This window comes from Ornithorhynchus anatinus, chromosome 10 (genome assembly GCF_004115215.2).
Source record: "Ornithorhynchus anatinus isolate Pmale09 chromosome 10, mOrnAna1.pri.v4, whole genome shotgun sequence".
In the NCBI taxonomy this organism is placed as follows: domain Eukaryota; kingdom Metazoa; phylum Chordata; class Mammalia; order Monotremata; family Ornithorhynchidae; genus Ornithorhynchus; species Ornithorhynchus anatinus.
In genome coordinates this window covers 56,659,856-56,671,937 of record NC_041737.1, presented here as the reverse complement: position 1 = coordinate 56,671,937, position 12,082 = coordinate 56,659,856, and the positions used below count along the sequence as shown (strand labels likewise).

General features: G+C 51.5%; 1 protein-coding gene across 1 annotated transcript; it reads left to right on the top strand.

The window, feature by feature from the left end:
- Positions 1–1,186: 1,186 nt before the first annotated feature.
- On the top strand, positions 1,187–8,821 carry LOC100092878 (keratin, type II cytoskeletal 2 epidermal-like). The gene is made up of 9 exons (XM_029073185.1): positions 1,187–1,685; positions 2,414–2,628; positions 3,083–3,143; positions 3,808–3,903; positions 4,973–5,137; positions 5,570–5,695; positions 6,899–7,119; positions 7,705–7,739; positions 7,981–8,821. The coding sequence occupies exons 1-9, from the start codon at positions 1,212–1,214 to the stop codon at positions 8,238–8,240; spliced, it is 1,653 nt and encodes a 550-aa protein (XP_028929018.1). The 5' UTR covers positions 1,187–1,211; the 3' UTR covers positions 8,241–8,821.
- The last annotated feature ends 3,261 nt before the right edge of the window (positions 8,822–12,082 follow it).

The following is a 12,082-nucleotide window of genomic DNA, read 5'->3' as shown; positions in this document are numbered from 1 at the left end:
GCCTGGGGTTTACACACAGCTAAGCACCCAGTACAGCACGCTGCCCAAAGCAGGCATCCAGTATAGTGTTCCGCACTTTACAAGCATTCCATAGAGTTCTGCCCGTAGCTTCATCAATCGGGGAAAGGTCCTAATAAGGGAATAAATTGATATTCTGAGAGAGGGAACCGAGATGGCTTTCTGTCTCCTTTCCTGCTTCTATCTCTTTCTCGCCCTGTCTCCTTGTTTATCTGTCTCTTGTTTCTCTTTCCTGATCTCTTTCTCTCTTTCGCTGCCCTGCCTCTGCCTACTGAGGAGCAGCATGGATAAGTGGAAAGAGCTTGGTTTTGGGAGTAAGAGGACGTGGGTTCTAATCCCGGCTCCGCCACTTGTCTGCTATGGGACCTTGGGCAAGCCACTAAACTTCTCTGTGCCTCAGTTACCTCATCTGTAAAATGGGGATTAAGACTATGAGTTCCACGTGGGACAACCTGATTACCTTGTAAGTAGCCCGTTGCTAAGAACAGTGCTTGGCTCATAGTAAGCGCTTAACAAATACCATTATTAATATTACCTGTCTATGCTTTCGTCTCTACCTCTCTCTCTCACTGCTTCTGCCTCTTTCTGTTTTCCTGTCCACCTCTCTGTCCCTGTCTCCGTTTCTCTTTCTCTGCTTCTGTCTCTGTCTCCCTGTCCTCGTCTCTGTACCCGTCTACCTGTCTCTGTTTCTCTTTCCGTGCTTTTTCCTCTTTCTCTGTCTCCCTATCTGCCTTTCCGTCTCTCTGACTCTGCTGCACATAGATCATTCTTTATCCCCACTCTATCCTCCGATCCCTCCCTCCCTTGTATGTCAGAAGAAGTGATGAAATCCCGTTGATTTAAAAGAAAAGGAAGCCCAGCTCGGCCCCGTGGCAGGCCGGGGCTTTCTGGGAGCCGAATCTCACCCCGCGGATGGCCCCGGGGAGGAAGATAGGGTGCAGATAACCCATCTAGAACCTGCCAGCGCAGCAACCCTGGTGGGACACCCCTTCCCGCTGTCACATTCTGGCATATTGCCCGGTGGAGCCGACCAAGCCCTCGCCCTCCGTTCCTCGATTCTGGCTCCCCGCCAGCTCCCCTGGAGCTTATAAGGACCCGGCTGGCCTGTCTCCGTCAGAGGAGCTGAGTCTCGGCCCTTTCCATCCTTCCATCACCACTCCACACATCGTTTCCACCCTCCGCCCGTCGTCACCATGAGTCGCCAGTTGGGCTGGAAGTCCAGGAGCGGAGGCTTCACCAGCGGCTCGGCCGTCCTGACCGGAGGAGGCCGACGGACCTCCAGCAGTTCCTTCTCCGTCTGTAGACCGGGGGGCTCCAGAAGGTCCGCCGGCTCCGGCACCTTCACCAGCAAGAGTCTGGTCAGCTTGGGAGGGACCAAGAGCATCTCCACTAGCGTGGCCGGCGGCTTGGGCGCCCTGGACGTCGGATTCCTGGGAGGGGGCCTGGGGGTCTCTGGCCTCTCGGCCGGAGGGTTGCTCGGGGCCGGGAGGGGACCGGGAGGCTTCGGCCCCGCCTGCCCCCCCGGAGGCATCCAGGCGGTGACCGTCAACCAGAGCCTCCTGCAGCCGCTGGACTTGAAGGTCGATCCCGAGATTGGGAACGTGAAGACGCAGGAGCGCGAGCAGATCAAAGTCCTCAACAACAAATTCGCCTCCTTCATCGATAAGGTACATGGCAGTGGCTTTTACTGGGGCCACCCTAAACTCCTTAGGGGCAGCAGGACATAGAGTTCAGAGCTAGTGGACCTCTGCTGAGTGGAACCTGCTAGCCAGAGTCAGACTGCTCGTTGCGGGCAGGAAATGTGTCTGTTTATTGTGATATTGTCCTCTTTTAAGCTCTTACTACAGTACATCACTATACCGAGCGCTTGAAAGCGTGCCCATAGAATTAGTAGATATGATCACTGCCCTCAAAGAACTTCCAGTCTTTGGGGGGAGGCCACTAGAATGAATTCCTTTGTCTTAAAACTGTAAGCACTTCATGGGCAGGGAATTTGTGTACACCTTTTGCTATTTTGCATTCTCCCAAGTGCTTAGTACAGTGCTCTGCACACAGTAAGCGTTCACTAAGTACCATTGGTTGACTTTATAATATTGCAATCTCCCAAGTGCTCAGGACAAGCGCTCTCTAAGTACTATTGGTTGCCTTTGTAATATTGCACTCTCCCAAGTGCTTAGTACAGTGCTCTCCACACAATTAGCGCTCATTTGATTGATTGGTTGGTTGATTTATCCCTCCTCCCAGAACCTAGCACAGTATGTATATGTGTGTGTGTGTGTGTTTAGTGTTCCAGGGTAGGGACTCCCGTGTCTTCTTTCTTTCCTAGGCCTCTCCCCGAGAAGCTCTCGGGGTGAGCTGGGTCAGGAATCCCGTATGTTTGTCCCTCGTTCCGCAGGTGCGGTTCCTGGAGCAGCAGAACCAGGTGCTGGAGACCAAGTGGGAGCTGCTGCAGCAGGTGAACACCACGACGCAGACCAGCGATCTGAGCGCCCTCTTCGAGGCCTACATCAGCTCGCTCAAGCAGCAGGTGGATGTTCTCAATGCCCAGAGGACCCAGCAGGATTCGGAGCTCCGGACCATCCAGGACCGCGTGGAGGAGTACAAGAAGAAGTGAGGAGGGGGGGAGTAGGAGGTAGGGAGGGGGCGGGAATCAGATGTGCCCCTCACGACACTCTGTCCTAGTGGAAAATGGCGGCTTTGTCATATCAGGTGAACCTTACAGGAGCAAAATTCCAGCGAGGTTACGTAGGAGGGGGAGAGTTGATTGAGTGTCTTAAAGCTCGCCGTTGGCAGGGAAAGTGTCTACTAACTCTGCTGTACTGTACTCTCCCAAGCGCTTAGTGCATTTCTTTGCACACAGTAAGGGCTCAATAAATACCATTGATTGATGCAAGTCGATGGTAAGGCGTTCCTTTTTGATGCAGAGGTGGATGGGTCGTCACTGGAGGTTTAGGAGGAGTGGGAGATGGGGATCGATCGGTTTTTCAGAAACATAGGGAGTTCATAGTCGTGGGGGCTGGCGAGCCCTACTTCACACTGAGCTGCCTTGTTGCCCCACCCCTAGGTTCGAGGATGAGATCAACAGCCGAACAAACGCCGAGAACGACTTTGTGCTGCTCAAGAAGGTAAGAGAATCAGGGCGTCCAAAGAGGTACCCGCTCCAGATCCTCCATTTCCTTTTCTACCCATTCTTCAGGTCACCACTTCTCTCCATCTGTAAACTGGGGGCACACAGTAAGAATACAGTCCATTCTCCCTTATCCACATGCTGATTTTCCACTTTCTGGATTATGCCCCGCAGAAGCTTTTGCAGAGGTTTAATGTGCTTTCTCTCTGATCTTCTCCCTTCCTGTACCGCTTGCCCTCTAAACGAAGATTCTCTCCTGAATCTATCGCTCGGAGCTCCCTGCCCCAACTGGAATAGGGACTACTTTTGATGGTATTTGCTAGGCGCTTACTATGTGCCAGGCACTGTACTAAACACTAGAGTAGATACAAACGGTCCAGGTTAGATACAGTCCTGTCTCACATAGGACTCACAGTCTTAATCTTGAGATAGCTGAGCCCCAGAGAAGTGAAGTGACTTGCCCAAGGTCACACAGCTGCTTCCCTTTTTGTGTCCTACCTTTTGCTTTGCTTTACCCACTACTGCTAGCCTCCATTAGTGGGAAGGAGGTAGAGAAACAGGAGCTGTCATGCGTCCGTATCACCAGGCTCCAGGTACACACCCATGAGAACAAGACCCCTTCCCCAACCCCCAACTCCCAACCGGGGTCTGTTTCCTTCCAGGATGTGGACGCAGCTTTCATGGTCAAGGTTGACTTGAACACCAAAGTGGAGGGACTGCAGCGGGAGATTGAATTTCTTAAGGTCTTCTACGAAGCGGTGAGGTTCTTTTCCTTCTCCTCCGCTCTCCTCCAGCTTCTCCTCCCCTTTCCCTGTTCTCCCGCTCTTCTTTGTCCCCCTCTCTCTTCTTCCGCCTTCTTCTCTGTCCCGATCCACCTGTCCTCACCCTCCTCCCTCTCTTTTACTCCCTCTTTCCCCACTCTTCCTCCATCCTCTTCTTTCTTCTCCTTCCATCTTTCTCCCACATCCTTTCCCTTCCTTCCCAATTTCCCTTCCTTTCTCTGCCTTCCTTGTTCTCCCCCCTTACCCCTATCTCCCTCTCTCTCCTCTTCCCCATCCCCCGAACCCTTGCTCTCCCCCCCAACTTTCCCCTTTTTTCTTCCTCTCTTAATTCCCCCTCACCCTCGGCCCCTTCTTACCTTTCTCACTTCCCCATGTCCTCTCCTTTGGGGGCACAGCAAAACCTCTACAAAGAGGATACCCAGAGCTCCCTCTGAGAAATCCTGGAGAAAAGGTTTGGTGTGGGAGTGGGTTGAAACTATGGATATTTGGGTTATCCGGGGATTTAATTGATCGGTGCTCTACCTGGCCTCATCACCGCGGATAACTGAGAGATCATTCATCCAGCTGCCAGCGTTAACAGGAAACTTTCTGAATTTGATGAGCTTCCTAGTGAAAAACAGGGTTGGGATACCGGCTGCAGTCATTCATTCATTCAATTGTATTTATTAAGCGCTTACTAAGTGCAGAGCGCTTGGGAAAGTACAGTGCAGCAACAAAGAGTAACAATCTGCCCAAGAGCTCACAGAATTGTTTTCCCTCGAGAAATAGAGGTTCAATTTCACAAGATAATATCTCCGTCCTCTATCACTGTTGCTGAATTTTTGGTGTGAGTTAGGGTGGTCAGAGCGGGGCGCAGGGGTGGAGGGGCGGAGAGGATAACGGAGGGGGTCGACGGGCTGCCCGGCCGGCCAAACGGCAGGGACTGTCTCTATCTGTTGCCGACTTGTTCATTCCAAGCGCTTAGTACAGTGCTCTGCGCTTAGTAAGCGCTCAATAAATACTATTGAATAAATGAATGAAAGGCTGACAGGATGGGTCTATGCAGGAGCTATCCGAGGTACAACGGAACGTCAGCGACACCAGTGTGGTCCTGTCCATGGACAACAACCGCAGCCTGGACCTGGATAGTATCCTTCAAGAGGTCAAAGCCCAGTATGAGGAGATCGCCCAACGCAGCAAGGCCGAAGCCGAGGCCTTGTACCAATACAAGGTGAGCTTCACTTCAGCCCGCCCACCTTCTAGGCTGCTATTTCCTGAACAGGACAAGTGCCCTAACCGCACCAGCCCGCCAGGTAACAGACCCACCCGGAAAGCTGAGGCCAGTCAGCGGCACAGGAGCGGGGGGAGGGAATGGTTGTCACCGGTGCAGGTGGGGGTGAACCTGGGGAAGCTTCCTGGAGGGCGGGTTTTGCAGTAGTGTTTGGAAGCAAAAGGAAAAGTGGTTTGGAGAAGAGGAGCGGGAATGGGAGGGAAGGAGGGAAGGAGGATTTCTGGGGATTCGCCTAGGGGATCAGGAGTCGTGGTGAGGAAGATGGGGGGTTCTGGTGGATGACCAGAGCTGCAGAAGAGTAGCGGTGGGGGAAAGGAAATCGTCCCTGAATTCAGCCCCTTCCCCTACTCTCCATCCCTTTCCGGTCTCCAGTACCAGGAGCTCCAGGTAAGCGTAGGAAAGCACGGAGACGATCTGAAAGTCGTCAAGACCGAGATCAGCGAGCTGAACCGGACGATTCAGAGGCTCCGGGCCGAGATCGAACACGTGAAGAAGCAGGTGAGTCCCGCTGCTTTCCTTCTAGCAGCGGGAGTACTGACGGTCCTAACTGGGAAGGTCCTGGGCTCAGGGCAATCATCAAGCAACCAGTGGTATTTATTGAGCGCTTACTGTGTGCTGAGCACTGTACTAAGAGCTTGGGGGAGTACAATATAATGGAGCTGGTAACACTGTACGAAGCACTCGGGAAAACATAAGGACAAGGAATGAGGGTGTTCCCATGGATTCTTCACAACCACTCTAGCCAGTCCATCAGTCAATAGGTCAATCATATTTACTGAGAGCTTACTCTGTGCCCAGCACTGTACTAAGCGCTTGGGAGAGTACAAAACAAGAATAAACAGATGCATCCCCTGCCCACATCCAGATTATAGTCTAGAGTGGGAACCCACTCCAGCCCTTGTGCAATTCACATCCATCCTCAGGCCCTGTGAGCTTGGGAATCTGCGTGACGGAAGCTGAGTGGGGTAGCAATCTAGGAAGGCTTTTTGAAGGAGGCGGATTTGCAGTAGTGTTTGGAGGAAGGGAGGCTCAAAGTGGTTTGTTGAATAATAATAATAATTGTGGTATTTGCTAAGCGTTTACTATGTGCCAAGCACTGTACTAAATGCTGGGGGTGATACGAGCAAATCGGGTTGTACATAGTCCCTGTCCCACATGGGGCTCACAGTCTCTATCCCCATTTTACAGGACGTAACTGAGATCCAGAGAAGTGACTTGCCCAAGGTCACGCAGCAGACAAGTGGTGGAGCCTGGATTAGAACCCATGACCTTCTTTCCCCCACACCCGTGCTCTATCCACTACACCATGCTGCAGGGAGGCCATTCCAGAAGCGGGGAGGAGGGGGGGGGCCAGAATTTGGAGGCGAGGAAGCCGTGAGTGGGCAGAGGGGTGCAGGTTAGCCAGAAAGCAATAATAATAATTGTGGTATTTGCTAAACTACGCAGCAAAAGCGTTGGGGTAGATTTATTCAATCGTATGTATTAGGCGCTTACTGTGTGCGGAGCATAATCAGATGGACACAGCCCCTGTCGCACAGGAGTCTAAGGAGAAGGTACGGACTTGAGTGGAGCAGGTGAAGAATCCGCGGTTACAAACTGGTCCCCCTCTAGGGTGCTACTCGCTCCCTGCTGGTTGGGGGAGAGTTTTCCTCTTCCACATTTCGAGGAGCAGTGAACGATGCTGATTCTCTATTTTCTCAGTGTGCCAGCGTGCAGGAAGCCATCCTGGAGGCGGAGCAGCGGGGTGAACGCACCGTCAAGGATGCCCAGGCCAAGCTGGTAGAGCTGGAGGAGGCCCTGCAGATGGCCCGCGAGGACCTGGCGCGAATGCTGCGCGATTATCAGGAGCTGCTGAGCGTCAAACTGTCCCTGGATGTGGAAATCGCCACCTACCGCACCCTGCTAGAGGGCGAGGAGTGCAGGTGGGGCCTAAACTTTTCCAATCCCTTTGAGCTTCAACTTTTCAGATGAACGATTTGGGAGCTGATGAGACGGAATGCCCTCTTGCGGGCTGATGAGAGCTCCTCTAGACTGTAAACTCGCTATGGGCAAGGAATGTGTCTGTTTATCGTTATACTGTACTCCCCCAAGCGCTCTGCACACAGTAAGCGCTCAATAAATACGGTTGAATGAATGAATGAAGGGAATGCCCTCTTGTGGGCTGATGAGATTCATTCATTCATTCAATAGTATTTATTGAGCGCTTACTATGTGCAGGGCACTGTACTAAGCGCTTGGAATGAGATGGAACTTCTTGATGGGATGCAACGCCCTTTTGCTGGTTGATGAGATGGAACTGCATTTCTCTGAAAGGAAATGAATCTGAAATCCAGCCTGATTTCTCTGGGGAGTTTTTAAATTAAGCTTTGAAGATACCGTCCTGGATGTAGTCGCATTAGTTTGGGATGGCTGAGAGGGAGGTGAGGGTGGACCCCGGATGCTAGGGTTGGAAAGCTGGATGTTACCTGTACTCTCTTTGAGACTCATCGAAATTTGTCACCTCTTAGGTTGTCCGGAGATTTCTCCAGTAACGTGAGCTATTGTGAGTATTAGTCAATCAATCGTTGGTATTTTTTGAGCGCTTAATGTGTGCAGAGCACTGTACTAAGCACTTGGGAAATTTCAATAGAATTGGCCGTTACATTCCCTTCGCACGAAGAGTTTTCAGGAGTATAGGGAGAAGGGTCTGGGGTGGAAGAAAAACTGAAGGGGGGTGGGGATAGGCAGGAGGAGGGGGAGTTTCTGGGCGTCTCAGGCACTGATTTCCCCCTTTGTCTTTGCAGCCGTGGTCAAGAGTGTTTCTTCGACCCAGGGCCTGTCTCAAAGCTCGCTGGGCTCGGGAGGGAGAGGCGGCCCCTATGTTCCCGGAGGGCTTCTGGTATCCAAGAGCAACAGCTCCACGTCGCGAAATACCGTCTCCAGCTCCGTTTCTGGTTCCGACTCTGTTTCCATCTCTGGCGTCCAAGATTCCAGCTCAGGAAGAAGCCTGAGGAGAAGCTCGGAAGTGGGAACCCGGGATAGCCCCGCTTCTCTGGTGAAATAGTAAGCCGGTAGAAGGGAGAGAGAGAGAGAAAGAGAGGGAGAGGTGCACCCTCACTCCCGACCTTCCGAGGGACCCCCCGCCCCCCAACTCCTTAGGTACCCTCCCCACCTCCAACGAGAGAACCACCAATCCCGGCTTCTCGGAATCTTTCTTTTTGGGATCTCTGGGGGCTTCCTGCTTTCTGCCTCCCATCCGTAGATTTTCTGCCCTGCCCCTCGCCCTCCCAACCTCCCCGAACACCAACAGGACAGAGGTGCTTTGAGTCCGTGTCTACACCGCCAGAATGGTTAACCTCCTTCCTGGTTTATACGTCTAAACAGCTAGAGATTCCTCGGAACTTAATCCGGCTGCCCAGGAGATGCCCAGATGGCCCCAGGAGGGGATTAAAGCTGGATCCGGATAGGTTTGGTTAGGGGTGGAGGTCAGGACCACCTCACTCTCTCTCACCCACCCCTTTATCCAACCCCTCGGGTACCCAGAGGCGAAAGTCCGGCCCTAACTCGTTCCGGGGTGAGCGTGCCATCTGGACAAAGAGGGGGGTTCTTCATGGAGATAAAAACCTCTGCGCTTCTGCTCGCATCTGCCATTCAAAACCTTCTGCTTTCTGCCGCTTTCCCAATAAACTTCAAGGAAAACTCAAGCTGTGGGCTGGAGTGCGTTTAACCGAGACGAGGGGATGGGCGATGGGGAGGCAGGCTGGGTCAGCTCCAGCCGACGTTCAGAGAGTGCAAAGGATGTGCGCAGCGACGGCAGATTGGTGGAGGAGGCGGGATTAGAACTCTCAACCCTCAGTTTCTCGAGCTGATTTGTTCATCCAGAGAGTTGATCTCAGTCTGGGACCTGGGGGCGGTCCCAGAGAGGACGCGGGGATACCTCTCTTAAAACCATATAAAAATAATAATAATAATGGAATTTGTTAATTCATTAATTCATTTATGGTTAAGTGCTTACTATATGCCAAACATTGTTTTAAGCGTTGAGGAAGGTACAAGATAATCAGGTTGGACACAGTCCCAATCCCACATGGTCTTGTCTTAATCCCCATTTTTGCAGATGATATAACTAAGACATAGAGAAGTGAATTGACTTGCCCAAGGTCACACAGCACACATGTGGGGGAGCCGGGATTAGAGCCCACATCCTCTGACTTCAAGGCCCGTGATCTTTCCAATCGGCCACGCTGCACATCACTCATCCTGCCAAAATCTGGGACTCCCAGAAGTCCGGGATCATGAGACTAAGGCGAATTTTCCCCAAATTAACTTTCGGGTGGGAGGGGCTACAGGGGCAGGGGGTCTCTCTCGCACCCACCCCTCAATCCATAGCGGCTCACCACCTGCTGCCTCACCAAACTCAATCCTCACTGCCGCCCCGGCTCCTGTTGGGACGTCACCGCCAGTGATTTGCTCCCTGTCGTCCGATTTGGAGGGTCAGAGACACGAGAGACACCGGCGGCCGGTAGCCCCGAGGGTCTCCCTCCGACTCTCATTGACATCGAGTCTGGAAAAGTCGGCGAGTGGGCTTCAGGTGGGGAAAGAGAAAGCCAGCATTGGACCATAACAGCCCCAAGGGACAGAAAGGCCTGAATCAATCAATCAATCAATCAATCAATCAATCAATCAATCTCTGAAGGCTTAATGGGTGCAGAGCACTATACAAAGCGCTTGGGAGAGTGCAGCCTATTTATAATTCTATTTATATTGATGCTATTGATGCCTGTCTACTTATTTTGTTTTGTTTTGTTGTCTGTCTCCCCCTTTCTAGACTGTGAGCCCGTTGTTGATTAGGGATTGTCTCTATTTGTTGCCGAATTGTACTTTCCAAGATCTTAGTACAGTGCTAAGACTAAGACTGTGGTATTTTCAAGCACTTACTTTGTGTCAAGCACTGTTCTAAGCGCTAAGGTAGACACAAGGCAATCAAGTTGGAGGCAGTCCATGTCCCACATAGAGCTCACAGCCTTAGTAGGAGGGAGAACAGGTATGGAATTCCCATTTTACAGATGAGGAAACTGAGGCACAGACAATTGAAGTGATTTGCCTGAGGACACATAGCAGGCAAGAGGCAGAGTTAGGACTAGAACCCAGGTCCTCTGACTTCTAGGCCTGGACTCTTTCCAATAGGCGAAACTGCTTGGTTTCCAGTCTTGACTCTGCTGTGTGAAAATATTCATTCATTCATTCAATAGTATTTATTGAGCGCTTACTATGTGCAGAGCACTGTACCAAGCGCTTGGAATGAACAAGTCGGCAACAGATAGAGACAGTCCCTGCCGTTTGACGGGCTTACAGTCTAATCGGGGGAGACGGACAGACAAGAACAATGGCAATAAATAGAGTCAAGGGGAAGAACATCTCGTAAAAACAATGGCAACTAAATAGAATCAAGGCGATGTACATTTCATTAACAAAATAAATAGGGTAATCCCTCAGCTTCTCTGATGGGTTTGGACTATGGTGGAACCAACCCATCCCAACCGCCTGCCTCTGGGAATTCTCCATCCAAGAAAGGTGAAGTGACTCGGCCTAATGATAAGAGCAGGGGCCTGGAAGTCATGAGACTTGATTTTTTAACTTGACCCCGCCACTGGCCTGCTGTTAGAACTTGGTCAAGACACTTCTCTGCTTCTCAGTTTCTTCGCCTGAAACTATCTATGATTATATATTATATATTATTTATATTAATGTTTGTCTCCCCCTCTAGACTGTGAGCTCTTCGTGGTCAGGGAACATGTCTAGCTTATGATGTTTTCTTCCTAGCTCTAGGAAGAGCTCTAGGGAAGTTGCGTGGCCCAATGGATAGAACTCAGCCCTGGGAGCCAGAAGGACCTGGGTTCTAATCCATATCTTCCACTTGTCTGCCGTATGAACTTGGGTGAACCACTTCACTTCTCTGTGCCTCATTTTCCTCATCTGTAAAATGGGGGTTAAGACTGTGAACCTCACGTCAAACATAGACTGTGTCCAACCTGATAATAATAATAATAATAATAATGATAATGGCATTTGCTAAGCGCTTACTACGTGCCAAGCACTGTTCTAAGCACTAAGGTAGATGCAAGGTAATCAGGTTGTCCCACATAGGGCTCTCAGTGTTAATTCCCATTTTCCAGTTGGGGTAACTGATAACTTTATATCTACCCCGACGCTTAGAACAGTGCTTTGCCCATAGTAAGCGCTTAACAAATACCATTAAAAGGCCCTTAGTTCAGTGTTCTGCGCTCAATAAATTAATTGATGATGACGATAACGTAAAAGGAGGATTTAATATCTGTTCTCCATCCCCTTCAGACTGTGAGCCCGTGTGGGACAGGACTGTGTCAGATCTGATTATCTTGTATCCATCGCAGCGCTTGGCACATAGTGAGTACTGAACAAATACAACAATTGCTATTATTATGATGATGTGGCGACCTGGCAACGGGCTAGCCTCACCGTGAGAGGTTCTCCCCGCCCTCTCTGGGAAACGGAGCCCAGAAATAGGGTTCTTCGACCACATGAAAGAGGGCTGGCAGGAAAATAGCCTGGGCCCGGGGGGCGGGGAGATTGGAGGAACGTGATGCCCTCCCTCCCCCACCCCCCATCCCGAAAAAGCCGATGAGACAGCGAGAAACCTCAGAGATCCCTTAACGGATAGCTCGACCTAACAGCAATTTCACCGGCCCAGCGGGCGCGTGAGATAACCGGGAAATTATCCGGGAGAGGCGTCGCCGGCTTGCAAGTTTCGGCACTTAATAGCGGGCTGGCTGGCTACGGTGGGAGAACCAAACCCTCGAATTAAGGGGCATCTCCCCCCGCCCCAACCGTCCCGCGCCCCCCTCCCGGCCTATATAAGCGAGGGAG